At 40.2% G+C, this 13,712-nt stretch overlaps 1 protein-coding gene across 3 annotated transcripts in view; it reads right to left on the bottom strand.

The window, feature by feature from the left end:
* Window positions 1–1,182: 1,182 nt before the first annotated feature.
* The window catches only part of BASP1 (brain abundant membrane attached signal protein 1), a 50,598-nt gene continuing 38,068 nt past the window's right edge, over window positions 1,183–13,712 (bottom strand). For all 3 annotated transcript variants that reach the window (XM_063400367.1, XM_063400387.1, XM_063400377.1), the window contains exon 2: window positions 1,183–2,814. In XM_063400367.1, coding sequence (XP_063256437.1) covers window positions 2,074–2,805 — 732 coding nt within the window. In that variant the 5' untranslated portion in view covers window positions 2,806–2,814 and the 3' untranslated portion in view covers window positions 1,183–2,073. The remainder of the gene's footprint in view (window positions 2,815–13,712) is intronic.

The raw sequence follows: 13,712 nt of genomic DNA, 5'->3' as shown, positions 1-13,712 counted from the left end.
TGTGAGAACCTCAGCAAGTGTGTTAAGACTTTGCTGTCCTCAGCTGCAGAGGCTGCTGGGTTTGGATACAGCTGTGGAGCACAGGGGTATTTTTAATTACATCAAAGAATTAAAGTAAGACTGCATTCAGCTTCACATTAAGGATGCAAAAGCTTCATGGTGGTGCAAGATTCATGGAGGTGAATGACCTGATCTAAACCCAAGTGAAATATTCCTGCCTTTTCCAGTAAGCTTCTCCCAGGCGCACAGCTGCGTAACAGTATTGCCAGCATGGTATAGGAAGTTTGTTTGATTTCTGAAAAAAATTTAGAATTAGTATTATGCAAGTCTGTAGAGTGAATCATCCTCACTGCATGGAGAGAAAGTATTTGAAATAATTTATACCATTTTAAAACACCATTTTCCTTATTTACTAAATACAAGCCTGCTCATCCCTTTGGTATGTGTACCAGCTGTGTTTCTATTTACCATTGCCCACTTCTTTCAGAACTTCTGCTCTGCCTAGAAGTTTACTAATAGGTAGGCCAAATATGCTACTTTAACTGGTTTTGTGAATCCTGGGCTCTGCACTGAAATCATTGTCCATATCCACCAATGACACAACTGCACCAAAGTGCAATTACTCAGCTATTCTGTTGAACAAAAATAAAACAAATAGGTAAAAGTAGTGAAAAAGGTTTATACTGGGCTAAACTCTACTCAGCTACACAAGGTTATCCATATTTGAAATCCACAGGACTGGCTTTTGTGCCAGCGATGGTTTATCTCCTACACAATAGTAATGAGGAAAAGCACAGAGTGTATCAGCAGTAGAAATATTTTAATAGGACTAGGATTAAATTTAATTGCCTCATTTTAAAAGATCAGTTTATCAAATCCACTGTCTTAGTCCCAATTAAAATGTAGTTTGCATGCCTTTGTCTTGCTTCAAAATAGCAAGAGAGCATTATTTTTCACATGTTAAGGCAGGCAAAAGCCATTTCTACTTTGACTGGGATAAAACTTATATGAGATGTGCTTGTCCACTTCTTCCAACCTCACCTAGGAATACTTGTGGCTGTTGTAGAGTGACTATTTGTAGGAAAGCAAACAGCCCCAGATGTAATACTTCTTCTCTAAGTGTGAGAATCTCCTTTGCCTAGTTCTAAGGGGTGAAAGTGAAGATTTAATCAGTCTTTACACTTATATATTTTTTAAATTATTTAACTTTTATTACTGTTGCACCATTTATACAATTACATATAATTTCAATGCATCCATTGTACATTTTGTTTTTTCATTTGTTTTCCAATGAGTGTGTGTTGGTGTCTGTGACACAGAATGGAAGAGAAACTGGAACTGCAATGAACGCAGACTTTTTCATTTCCACTGACCAATAAACAGAACTACAGGTGCACCCAACCACGGACATGCATTAACTCGTCATGAGAAATCTAGGTAGGCTAAGTAGGATGAGAATGCTTTTTACTCCCAAAAAATATTTGGAGAGGAAGAATTGGAGGATTGGCATTGAGAAATATGTGGACAGCTAAGTGGGTTTTGTCTGAAAGTTGGCATTCATCCACTGCATAAAAAAAATATCAAAATAAGAAAGGCTGTAAATAAAAAAAAAAAACACCACAGAAAATACTGCTTTCATAAAGATCTGATTGCCTTGGCACAAACCTAGTGGGCAGAATCAAACGCATCACTCCCAAACCCCATTACAGAACAAAAAGAAGATTTTGATACACTGGTGGAGTGCATTTACAGCAGTTCAGATACAAAAGATGTGCTGTACTTTCAGACATCCATTTATTTATTTATTTATTTTAATCCAGGACTTGTGTCAAGTTGGCAGAAAGTATATTAGATATTTCCCCACAAAAATACTATTTGGATTCTCCCCCCTCCCTCCCTCCCAACTTGATGGGACATCCTTTTCATTTTTTCTCTTTTTTTTGTGTGTGTTTTCTCCTTCTTTTCTGGGCAATACATATTTGCTATTTCAGATCTGAAACGAGTTAGTATAGCTGAAAAAATAAAAAAAAGACACAGGTTGTTTTAAGTGGTTGTTTCAACAGGCTGTCCAATTTAATCTTGCACTGCTATGGTTTGATCCGAATTAGTGGCTGGAGCTTCAGAAGGTTTCGCTTCCTCTGGAGGGGCTGCAGGGTCCGAGGCCTTAGCAGTCGAGCTAGGTGCTGCTGCTGCCGCGGGCTCCTTGGAAGAAGGCGCAGCCTCGTTGCTGCTAGGTTTTGAGTCTGAAGCTGGGGCCGCTTCACTTTTAGTTTCTTGGGCTGCAGGCGTTGCGGGAGCCTCAGTCTTTTTGGCTTCCCCTTCCTCTTTGCTCTTGTCATCTGCTTTACTGGGAGCTGTGGCTTCTGAAGGCTGGGAAGCTTTTGCATCGGTGCTAGGCTCAGAGGGTTTGGGTGCTTCGCTACTGGCAGCAGGAGCAGAGGCAGCAGTCGGCTCCTCTTGCTTGGGGGCCTGTTCGGTGTTCTTCTGTGGCTCTACTTTTGCATCGACAACAGCCTCTGACTTCTCAGGTTCTGTTTTCTGGGTTTCTTCCTGGGTCACTGTTTTCTCCTTCTCCCCTTCTTTTTCTTCCGTCTTATTGGCAGTGACCTGAGTATCCTTTTCTCCCTTCTCCTCTTTGTTGTTCTCCTTCACTTCTGTGGTCTCTGTGGCTTTCTGGGCATCCTCAGCCTCCTTTGGAGTCTCCTCTTCCTCAGTTGCTGCTCCTTCAGCCTTCTTGTCTTTGTCTTTAGCTTTTTCATCATTGACACTGTATCCCTTCTTCTTCTTGCTCAGTTTGCCTCCCATGTTGGAGCTCTATAACAGAAAAGAGAAAGGGTTGATTACCCAAAGCCCAGTATTCATCACTGAGGGAATCAACAGAGTGCAAAGGAAAAACTGATTCTGGCTCCTGAAGAGGAGACCACATGGGGTTTGGTAAGATGTTGTCAGCTGAATTACCAATGCTGCAGAGAACCACTGCCACTGAGCTTATGTTCTGCTCAGCCCTGCAGAATTTCAGCCAGCAAACACCCTTCTGCCACATCCCCTTACAAACAGTCCTCTGAACACCTCTAACCCTGGTTACAGCTCAGAGGGGAGGAAAGGGACAGAGCAGCAAGAAGTAGCAAGAGGAGGGAGGACTAACATACCACCACAACCCCTTGTGGCCTGAGAAAGAGTGGAAGTAGAAAAAGACATATTTGTATTCAGCTTGGGAATGAACTGAATTTGACTGTCAGTCATGGCATCCAACCCTGTTTAACACAAAGTCCACCATCATTTTGGCACAGGCTCTGAACCACTGCTTCATTAAAATTTGGAGAAATCAAAGGAAGCCTAGAATCAGTGAGAAGGCTAATGCAGAAGACTTCATCTCCTCCCTACACCTCACAGCCTGCTACCTTCACGGCCAGTTTCCCTAGGATGTGCAGCCTCTGTAGAGGGCTGATGGCAGCAGGGGCCAGGAGCATGTGGTTCCCTCACCCAGAGGGATGTGGGCATCCCCATCCCACATCCGGCTGTCCCCGAAGCAGGAACGGCCCCCACGCACAGAGTCCCACCCAGCTTTGCAGCTTCCACAGGGATCGCCCGCCCAAAGCCCTGTGTTCCCACACTCAGCAGGATGGGACACACAGAGCCTGAAGCACAGCAAGACTGTGACCACTCCATAAGATAAAAGAAACAAATACAGGTACTTCTGACCACAAGCTTACACGTGGCACGTGACATGATGCAATAAAAAATGGGAGAAGAGAAAAGCATATTTGTAGCCTCTGCTCCCAGTTTTCAAGCATGACAAGCAATCAGGTCACTGCTCAGTTATTTAAAAGAAGTTGACCACGTGTGTCATATCAGTATTTACATAGCCTTTATGTGGAAGTCTTAACTAAGAATATACAAAATCTTTCACAGTACTTCCAAGCAAACTTTGTCTATGAAAACAGAAGGAGACACATATATACTGGGCCATTAATGAAAACAAAAACCTCTATGAATGGAGAAAAATTGCATTTCTAGTATTAAAGGAAATATTCGATTCATGATTAATGAAAGGTTAAGAAAACTATTTCTGTGTTTCCCATTATTTGAAAATAGGAGAAGGTGACTTTTTTCAAAGAACTGTCAAACAAATGTTTAATTTAAGAACTTCTCCAAGGGAGATGAATCATTCTAATTTTCTGTTTTGCACAGGTAGATATAATTATAGGCTGCATATTTTTCACACACTTGCTAAAACTGTGAATACAAATCAGTAAAAATTCATAGGATTGCTCATAGCAGGCTGAATATAAAGTAATACTACATACCACTAAGAACTAGCTGCCTCTCAGTTGATTATCTGCTACCACAGACACAAGCCCCGGGCAGAGCCCAGCAGCCAAATATCCACAGGTCTTGGGCAAAACTGAGATATTATGGTCAGCAGAGATTTCATCTTCGGCTTTCAAAAAGAGTAACAATTTGCAAATACCATTGAAACATTATCACACAGCCCTGCAAAATGGTAATGTGATGTTACTGAAACGTTGCTTTATTGTCTGAAATTTTAAATGACCAGCAATAAAAAGATTAACTCCCACAGAATCACAGCTGAGCAATGTAATCTCTACCTTCATGGCAGAGTTATCAGGTTTTTAGGTATTTAGGGCAGGCTATGGATATTAGCTTGTCATCTGACAAATGTATAACCTTCTTGATTACTCCACAAATATTGCCCTGATTATTGCTTCTGTGCAGTTACAACCAAATACTTTGAAAGAGCTTTTGCAAGTCAGTTGGATTGGAGATTTATATTGAAGCCATGCGTGTATCCCAATTTGTAACCCCTAATTAAGCCTTTATTTGTTTTCCAGCAAAGCCCAGGTGCAGTGAGCCTAATTTCATTTGTTGTGTCTTCTCTATTTTTCAAGATTTTGCAATTTCATGGACAGTAGTAATTTATACATTACGATTTATATTTCCTTCCATAACCATCTTTTGACCTCAGATACAGTTGGATACATAATGTCTATGCCAAAGGAGCTTTAAAAAGTAGAGAAGCATGCATACGAGAAATGTGTTCCCAAACTAAGAAAAGAACATGCACTGTCTCTGCTTGGAGGTTCACTCTGAAATCTGTGTCTCAACTGGCATCACAGCCAGCTGGCTCAAGATCCTGGAGCGGAAGACGGGGAAGAGGTTCAGAGACTACCATTATGGTCTATTAGCAAACATTTACACTTACAAATGGACTGCCATCTCCCAACACGGTTCCAACTACTTTATAGCAGAATAAATTCACTCTTTGGGACACTGACTCTCATATCTCCCTGTTGAAAAGCTGCCTAGATCATCGTGATAACAGCTATGCCAGGCTATGATGCAAACACAGAGCAATCACTAGGGTCATCACGCAGGTAGTAATGTTATAATGTCCCTTTTTCCCTAGATCTGATTTACAAACATTCCTCCTGTCCCCAGACTTCTGATAACACATCTGGGCTTCCCTGTAACCTTTTTCAGAACAGCCCCACATGCTCCACTTCTTCAAACAGATGCTGGTCTCGTCCTTGTCCAAGCCTGAAGCACAGCTCTGAACCACCCAGCACAGAGTCCAAAGGTGTGGCAGACACAAAGCAGGCCTTAAAAAGTGTTTTAAAATTACAACCAGCTATACCTGCAAGAAGACCAGCATGTGGACCACCACACTTAAGCATCTCTGTGATTGTGCTGGATATTTTTGTGGGGATAATCCTGCCTAGTACTAAGCAAAAGTGAATGTCAATGAAATGTCTCCCAAGTGAAGCAAAGTGCAGAAAGTCATTGAGATGAAAATTCATACAGTGGTAAACCCGCTCTGTGTTACTACCTACATGTTAACACTTGAAAGGGTACAGACATCTTTCCCACCCCCTCACCAAAGGACTAAATTTTGAAAAAAAATAAAGGAGATGCACCCTCTGTCCCAGTGCAACTGGGTCCTGGCTTCACTGCTCAGCCTCTTCCACTACCCCTGCCCCTCCCTAACCCCATAATCATTGCATTCACCTTGTGAATGATGGACCCAGGACCAAAGTTTGCCTGCAACTATCGACCACTATTCACAGCCTGAACCCCAGCATGTCTTCAGTTGCTTGCACTTCCACCGACAGGTACAGGTTTTGAGCTAGCCTAAGCAGCTGCCAGCTGAACATAATGCTCTTTGTAGCAAGCAGGTCCCAAATGAAGATCCTTGAAAATTGTGATGCTGAGCACCACTCCTATAAAATGGCACATTTGATGGCTGTGCCTTCTCACTGCTGGAAAGAAAAGGGTCTAGAGAGAGACAGTCCAGAAGCCAATTTTATATAAGAAGTTGCAATATATCAGTAATTTTCAGACAACTTTGGTGAACAATTCTGCCAAGCAGTACTTCATAAGAGTGGGGCAAAATATAACACTTGTAAGCTACAATAAACTTTGTCTGCTTCCCAGGCTACTCAGTATTCTTTGTATTGCTCTTCTTATGGAAGAAGAAACTCATCCAGAGTTCACTGTGTCTCACTGTTGAAGAGCTATGCCTTGCAACAGGAGCAAGGATTTCTTCAGTTTCTAGAAGTTGTTACACTTTTTGCATATCCTGAAGTTTCCATTCTCCTGCAGGAAGCAGGAACAGAACCAGAGAGCTTGCATAGTTATCTTTCTTATTTTATAGTAGGAATAATCTCTGGCGCAGATTACTTAGATTAAAAAATATCAGGTGTACAAATCACTTGGAGAATGTTAAGCACTTTGAAATTTGCATATTTGTGATAATCAGGACTCAAAGATTCAATGTCCATAATACCATAATGCAAGAGGAAGAAGAACTCATGGCACATTTCATCTGAAGACTCATAGACCTGAGTCCCTGGAACATGAGAAGCACACATTTGTACAGTTTGTAAAAGGAATTATTATTTGGGAGTTTTATACTTCAAATTGTACTTCTATATTGAAAAAGTCCCTACAATTAGACTCTTACTATCTCTTTTGTCAGTAAAGTTTTGTCTGCCCGAGTAGTTTTATGTGCTTATAAACTTATAAACTTCTAACCATTTCCTTTAGCGCAGGCTTTCACGCGCCATTGAAGAGTCTGTTACAAGAACGGGCTTGCCACCACCCTCCCTCACAGTACTGAGATCAGGGCAACAGGGAAGGACAAACACACAGACTGCACCTGATGTTACCTCAGTCTGATTACCAAAGCTAAACTTCCAAAGCTCCTGTCCAACTGCATGCAAAGTGCGGGGAGCTCAGTCCACTGCCAGAAAAACCAGTTCAGGAAGACAATAGGTACACTCTGAAATTCCACCGCCTCCAGCGCAGGGCAGGCACCTGCGGCGGGTCAGGCCAAAGTAGCCCTTGCACAAGCCTGTTCCCAGGCATGAGTTATCTCACACTGCCTGCAGACAAGTGCTGTGAAAGGCACATCCCTCACAAGGCAGAGTTTCAACACTCCAAATCAAATGAAATACCGATCCCAGAAAATGCTCCACCCCCCAGGTGCCAAAAAGAAATAGAAAGATCTTGAAGAAACCATTACATCTCTGTACCTTATTGATTCACCCTACACCTTTATTAAAAAAAAAAAAAAAAAAAAAAAAGTGCAAAAGGTTTTCATTAAGGGACACATATGAGAATGGAAAGAAACAAGGGGTATGCAAATGCTGTTTTTGAAAGATTTTCTGAAATTTTTATGAAAGAAAAACACCCAAAACTTATTACTTCCCAAAATATGCAATAGAATTTCATGCCCCCATTACATGTACACACACGTACACACACATACACACACACAGACATTCCTATCCGCACCAGGTCAATCAGTTTTCCAGGTTAATGTTAGAAAATGTCTGTTAGCATACCCTTAGATAGAATTAGACTTGCTAGCCTTGCCTTTTAGCAAGAAAGCCAGGTTTTTCTGTTCTTTCTCTATTATCTTCACTCATCTTCCTTTTTGTCTGATTTCACTTGGAATTAACAGAACAGAAATGCTAGGTCTCATTCAGGTTCAAGCCTCTTCAAACCTCAGAATTAGTGACTTTTCTTTTCTTTTCTTTTCTTTTCTTTTCTTTTCTTTTCTTTTCTTTTCTTTTCTTTTCTTTTCTTTTCTTTTCTTTTCTTTTCTTTTCTTTTCTTTTCTTTTCTTTTCTTTTCTTTTCTTTTCTTTTCTTTTCTTTTCTTTTCTTTTCTTTTCTTTTCTTTTCTTTCCTTTTCTTTTCTTTTCTTTCCTTTTCTCTTTTCTTTTCCCCTTCCCCTTCCCCTTCAAGAGTTAGAAAAGGGGTGCAGAGTAACAGTGAATGCTTAAAACACAGAAATTATGCTCACTTGATTTCCTAACCTTAATCTTAAAAGAAGACAATTCCAATTTCAGGACCTACTTGTTTTCTTTTAAAACACAGACAATAAAGAAATTCTGGGAAGTAATGCTGCCAAGTTTAAGTGCTTAATTCTCAGCCAGATTTCAGTTCTAGTTTTCTCTGGTGAGCAGTGTAATACATTTAATGCAGATTTCTTTAAAAACAAAAAAAAAAGGTACGTCAATTTTTATATTACTTTAAATTTCTCAGGGACATGTACACCACACAAAAATGGGAAGCATGATTTTTAATATGAAACATTAATATATCCAAATTATCATCGTTGATAATGAGATGTTGAGACTTCAATTACGAGAGTTATAATAATTTAAGCACACTGAAGGCTGATATAAAATTATCTGTCTATTTAAGAACTCGTAGATGAAAAACTGCTTCATTTGAGAAGCATAACTGCTATTAAGACAGTAAGTTATCAGAAAAGTTAACAACCACATGACAATTGTTTTGAGAGCAAATTAAAAAATTGTACCTGAGATACTGCTAAGATTTATGTGATTGTGGTCAGAGGTGTGTATTAATCAATCAATTAGGAACCAAATTTCCTGAAAACAGATGAAGGGTGATAGTCAACAGTTTCATAACAGGTAAAGGTTTTGCCAGAATTGTCAATTCATAGAGCATCAACCTGAAACCACAAGTACTTCATACATATAATCCATCATTGCACTCTGTGTGTAAAAAAGGTAGCTAGCTAGACAGAATTCCTGAATGAAAATAAAATGTGTCCATTATTTGATCAAACAGTGATGAAGATTTTATGGGCTACTTTGAAAGCCAGTGTTGGAGACTCTGGACCTGCATCCTCCTGACTTGGAGGGCCCTACAGATGAAGAACCTGGATGCACAACAGTGACTGAAGGTCCACTACTCACCTGGCTGTGATCAGACACCAGCACTCTCTTTGCTGTAGGAGGGTCTGTGGGAACTAATACATGGCAGCACAGCCTCATGCAGTCTGTGTGTGTGTCACTCCATATGTGCACCTCGTGCAGCCTGTGTGTGTCACTCCATGTGTGCATTCTCTCACGTGAGAACCACTTGAGTGAAGTGCTGCCCTGTGTGCTGCAGCCACTCTGCAGGAGCAGGTCCCCAAATACAGTACACATCAATTCCACAATTCACATCAATTCCACAATACACATCAATTCCACAATACACAAGTCGCCTCTCCAGCTACAGAGCCATCTTGCAGAAAACATGAGCTGCAAACACAGGCCATCCTCACCTTCCTGAGTCAATGAGCAGCATGGAAAGAATGCTCTGCTGTGCATAATTTCCCCACTCACCCCAGGCAAGGCTGTGCTTTGTAGGCAGAGATAACATCCTTTATTAGACCACCGAATAGGGATAGAGATAGCAGCACCCCTATTCTCCTCAGACACTTGTCTACCACTGACATGTTTTGTGTTTTCTTCGTTACTTTCCTATTGCTGGTTTCAAAGTAGAATTGCAGTGTTTTGCCACGTGTGGGCTTTTTTCACTGATCCAACACAGCTCTACTTTGCCCAGCAGTGCAGATACAACTTCCAGCACGTTCAGTTTCATCCCTGGCAGCAAATCCAAGGCTGTTTTGCATTGTGCATAACAAAAACAAGTCATATTAAAAACTGAACAAACCAGAAGCAGCATAAAATATTTTCTTTTTACAGTGCAGTGGATGTATTGCTAAGCTTTGCATTCAGTTCATCTGATGCTCTGATTGTTTAAATTAAAAATGCTGCCATCAATTTCTATTTATTTGCCTCATCTGCTCCATTCTGTCTACCAGTCTTCTTACAGATTCAAGACCCATTCATAACATTTCTTCCATATTCAGATTAACTGCATATGTTCTTTTTGTTGAATAATAAAAGCAGCTTGCAGACATGCTAGTTCAGGCACACACATGCAGCCAAAAGTCAGCCTGCCCCAGAGTGAGATCTTAATCACACTATTGTTAGGCACAAGGTTGGAAGAGGAAACTGCTGTAAACACCTGCTTTGCAGAGACTGAAATTAACCTTACAAGAACACCTCTTGTAGAAACAGCTTGCAGGATTCAAATAACCTGGAAGACTAAGCCAAGACATATAAGCATATGCTGTCTCCTTCTTCTTTCTGAATTGCCACATCATTTTTGGCTTTGAGCGTGTCTCCTCAACAGCCAGTTTATCAAATATTTTGTACTAGCCAGTTTTCTAACCTGGATCCTAGAATCAAGTTCCTAAGTAGGACATTATGCAAATTTCAGAGGTGGTTATTACCCACGTCTTTGAAGCTGTTTAGGTCCCAGGACATGCAACACTGAGGGAGAGGTGAGATTCCACACATATTATTCCAATTATGGCAAGCCACTTTTTGCCTCCCTCAAATACCTGACACCACCACCATGTAATTACAAAAACACACAAGGTGATAAAAGCCTAGATAATGGGATGGTTTCCTTTTAAATAGTGTTATGCTTGAATTCTGTCCCTCCAGTGCAATCCCTACCATGGATCTCAACACCACAGATATGCCTGGCCTGTAGACCCAGGAACAGCTCTTCCTTCGGGTGCCTCCAAAGGCTACATTAAAAATGTAACAGTCAGATGCTAGCAAGCAATGAAAACATTATCCTCCTCCACACTACAGTCCTACTGAGGAGCAGGGGTGGGAAGGCCTCATTCCTGGAGGGAATTCACACTGGAAAAGGGAAGCAAGCTTAACACCTATAGCTTATATTTTTCTAGCCTCTTCCTGAACAAAGAACAAACAGTCCAGAGAACACAAAGAGAGTTGAAACTTATGCTTTCTACATTTAAAAAACAAAAAGAAATAATCATATGATCCTAATCGACATGTTTTCTTCAATAGCAAAAGTTCTTGGTTACTGTTTGTATAAATAGCAAACTTACCTGTTATTTCTTAAAATAGTCATGGAGAGCCACATTCACATTTTGAATAAGGCATTTGGGTATTTAACTAGGGAACTCTCACTGGAGAAAGTTATTTATGGATATCTATATTTACATTTGATCTAACATTCCACACTCAAAAACACCTCTATTACTTTAACGTCCATTTAAATGGTCAAACTAGTTTTAATCAAACTTGAAAGAGTCCTTAGAATATAAAATACAATATGCTATAAGAAACAGATGCATTAGCTTTGAAATCTAGGAACTACCAGTTTTGCTTTGAAAATGGATTCTCCAAGTAATTGCTAAATTCTTCCTCATTTTTGTTCTCCATCTCATAGTGCTGCTCACTGAAAAAAGCAATGGTTGTAAAAAAACAGTCTTAAATCCTGGCTGTAAGAAAGTATCCTATACCTAGGAACAGAACTTAACAGACAGCTGAGACCTCGGATGGGTCATGACAATCCTTAGACTATGTAATTTCCTTCTGTTTGCATGACACCCTCACCACAAGGAATGAAACCCCATTTACAATTATAAACCAAATCCAGTTCTCAGTTTTGTTTTCCATTTTTAAATATGAGGCACACTGACTGCAGCACACCATTTCTGACTGCAGCACACGACTCCACAATTCCACTACTGAAAGGAGGAAAACAGGGAACCAAGAGCAGCCGCCAGTGAATTAACGCAACACCTGCTGCTGCTCTGCACATCGTGGTGTTCACGAGAGCCCTGCAAGCTCTTCCTTCCAAAGTATACAGGATTTCATTTACCCAGCAAAACAAAAACATAGCTATTTAAATGAAGTATTTATTGTTGACTCCTTTATTCCATAACATAACCATTTAAGTATTTTAAGATTTAGTATCTAGTTAACATATTCTGTCTGCTTCTATGTGTTCTATATCTATATTAAGCTGCAGTAATAGCTTTTCTTTCTTTTTCCTCAAAAGGAAATGATTGCACATCCACTTGATGTTACTGGATGTACCACATTTTTGGGTTTAGACATTAGAAGAGGTTGGCTGGTTTTAAAAGGACACTGACAGCTCTTTTCTCCCTAAGAACATGCATCTACTTCAGTCACTGATGATGTGCCCACCCTCCCGATAACCTCAGTCCTGAACCTCAGCCCTGAACCTCAGCCCTGAACACAGCGACAGCATTCCTCACAAACTGAGGCATATGCAAGAATCACAGGATGAAACCAATTTCACCCTCCAGTAAATACACAATTGCTAATGACAGTTAAATTAGTAATTGAAACATTATTCCAAAAATACCTGCACGTCTAACATGGCAGTAGAAAGCTGAGCCTGCTTACGTCTTTAGGATAGTGTTACACATCATGCCTCTGGTGCAATTTAACCTCCTGCAAGCAACGAGCACAAAGCCTACTCACCACCTCAGCAGCACTTATAGGGTATTTTACACCCTGAAGAGCTGCTGCATTTCTCCTTGAAATAAAAATTTCTGGCTTTCAGTCCTGTCTACAAAGTCTCGTTTTAAACAAAAAATGTTGCACTGAAGTCAACATATTCAAGTCAAGTCATGCCTTGCATAACATCAAAACTACCTATAATTAAACCTGTGAGACTTTGGGCTGAATTACAAGTATTCCTCATGTTGCTAAGAAAAATTCTTCCTCGTGATCACAGTATCAGTGTCAGCAGCTTATCAGCTCTCAGCTTCTCACAGCTGTGTTGTAATAACGTCTTCTAGTAAAGACGTGCTCAAAAGAAATCAGGAAAATGGAAGACTGAATGCTCAACACCTTGGAAAACTTTCTAAATTTGTGTTCCTGAGCATTCATTTGTGCTATATACATTTTCTACCGGACCACAGCTTGGTCTATTATATTAAGTTTTTCACTTGGGTCTCTCTCACTTCCTGATTCTCACACCAGCACAATATGTGAATTTTTTTTTTTAAACCAGCACGCATTAAGACAAAAGAAAATCTCATATTCCAGACTTGCTTTTTGATCTTATTTAGAATGCATGCTTAATACTGTATTTTGATTTTTTTTCTTCCCCTTCTCCTTTTTTAAACAAAACTTTACATTCAAGCTGGTTTACCAGTTTCACTTTAGTCACTTGGGGAGGTTTCTCAAAACAACATGGAAGGGGTACTCAAAAATCACTAAAAGAAAAGAGCATTAACCAGTCAATTCTTATTTGTGTCTCATCTCCATCTTTTCCACCACTGCTCATTTGCACTCCTCTAACGGCTGTTAAAAATACCAAGACATCTTATGTAATCCTCAATTAAGACTTGCAATATTCTCAAAAATTTGAGAAATGAGAGCTGCATTTCCCGATGCAGATGGAGAACCATAGGTATGTATCAATGAGCACTGTCAGTGTAGCCTTTTACACTCCTTCATGATGGTCATAAGGCGAAGCATATTCTGTGTGTGCCAGAGGGTTGAGAGGAAAGAGCCACAGTTT

Source organism: Prinia subflava, chromosome 1 (genome assembly GCF_021018805.1).
Source record: "Prinia subflava isolate CZ2003 ecotype Zambia chromosome 1, Cam_Psub_1.2, whole genome shotgun sequence".
NCBI lineage: Eukaryota > Metazoa > Chordata > Aves > Passeriformes > Cisticolidae > Prinia > Prinia subflava.
The sequence above is the reverse complement of the archived record's forward strand: the minus strand, read 5'-3'. Positions and strand labels throughout refer to the sequence as shown.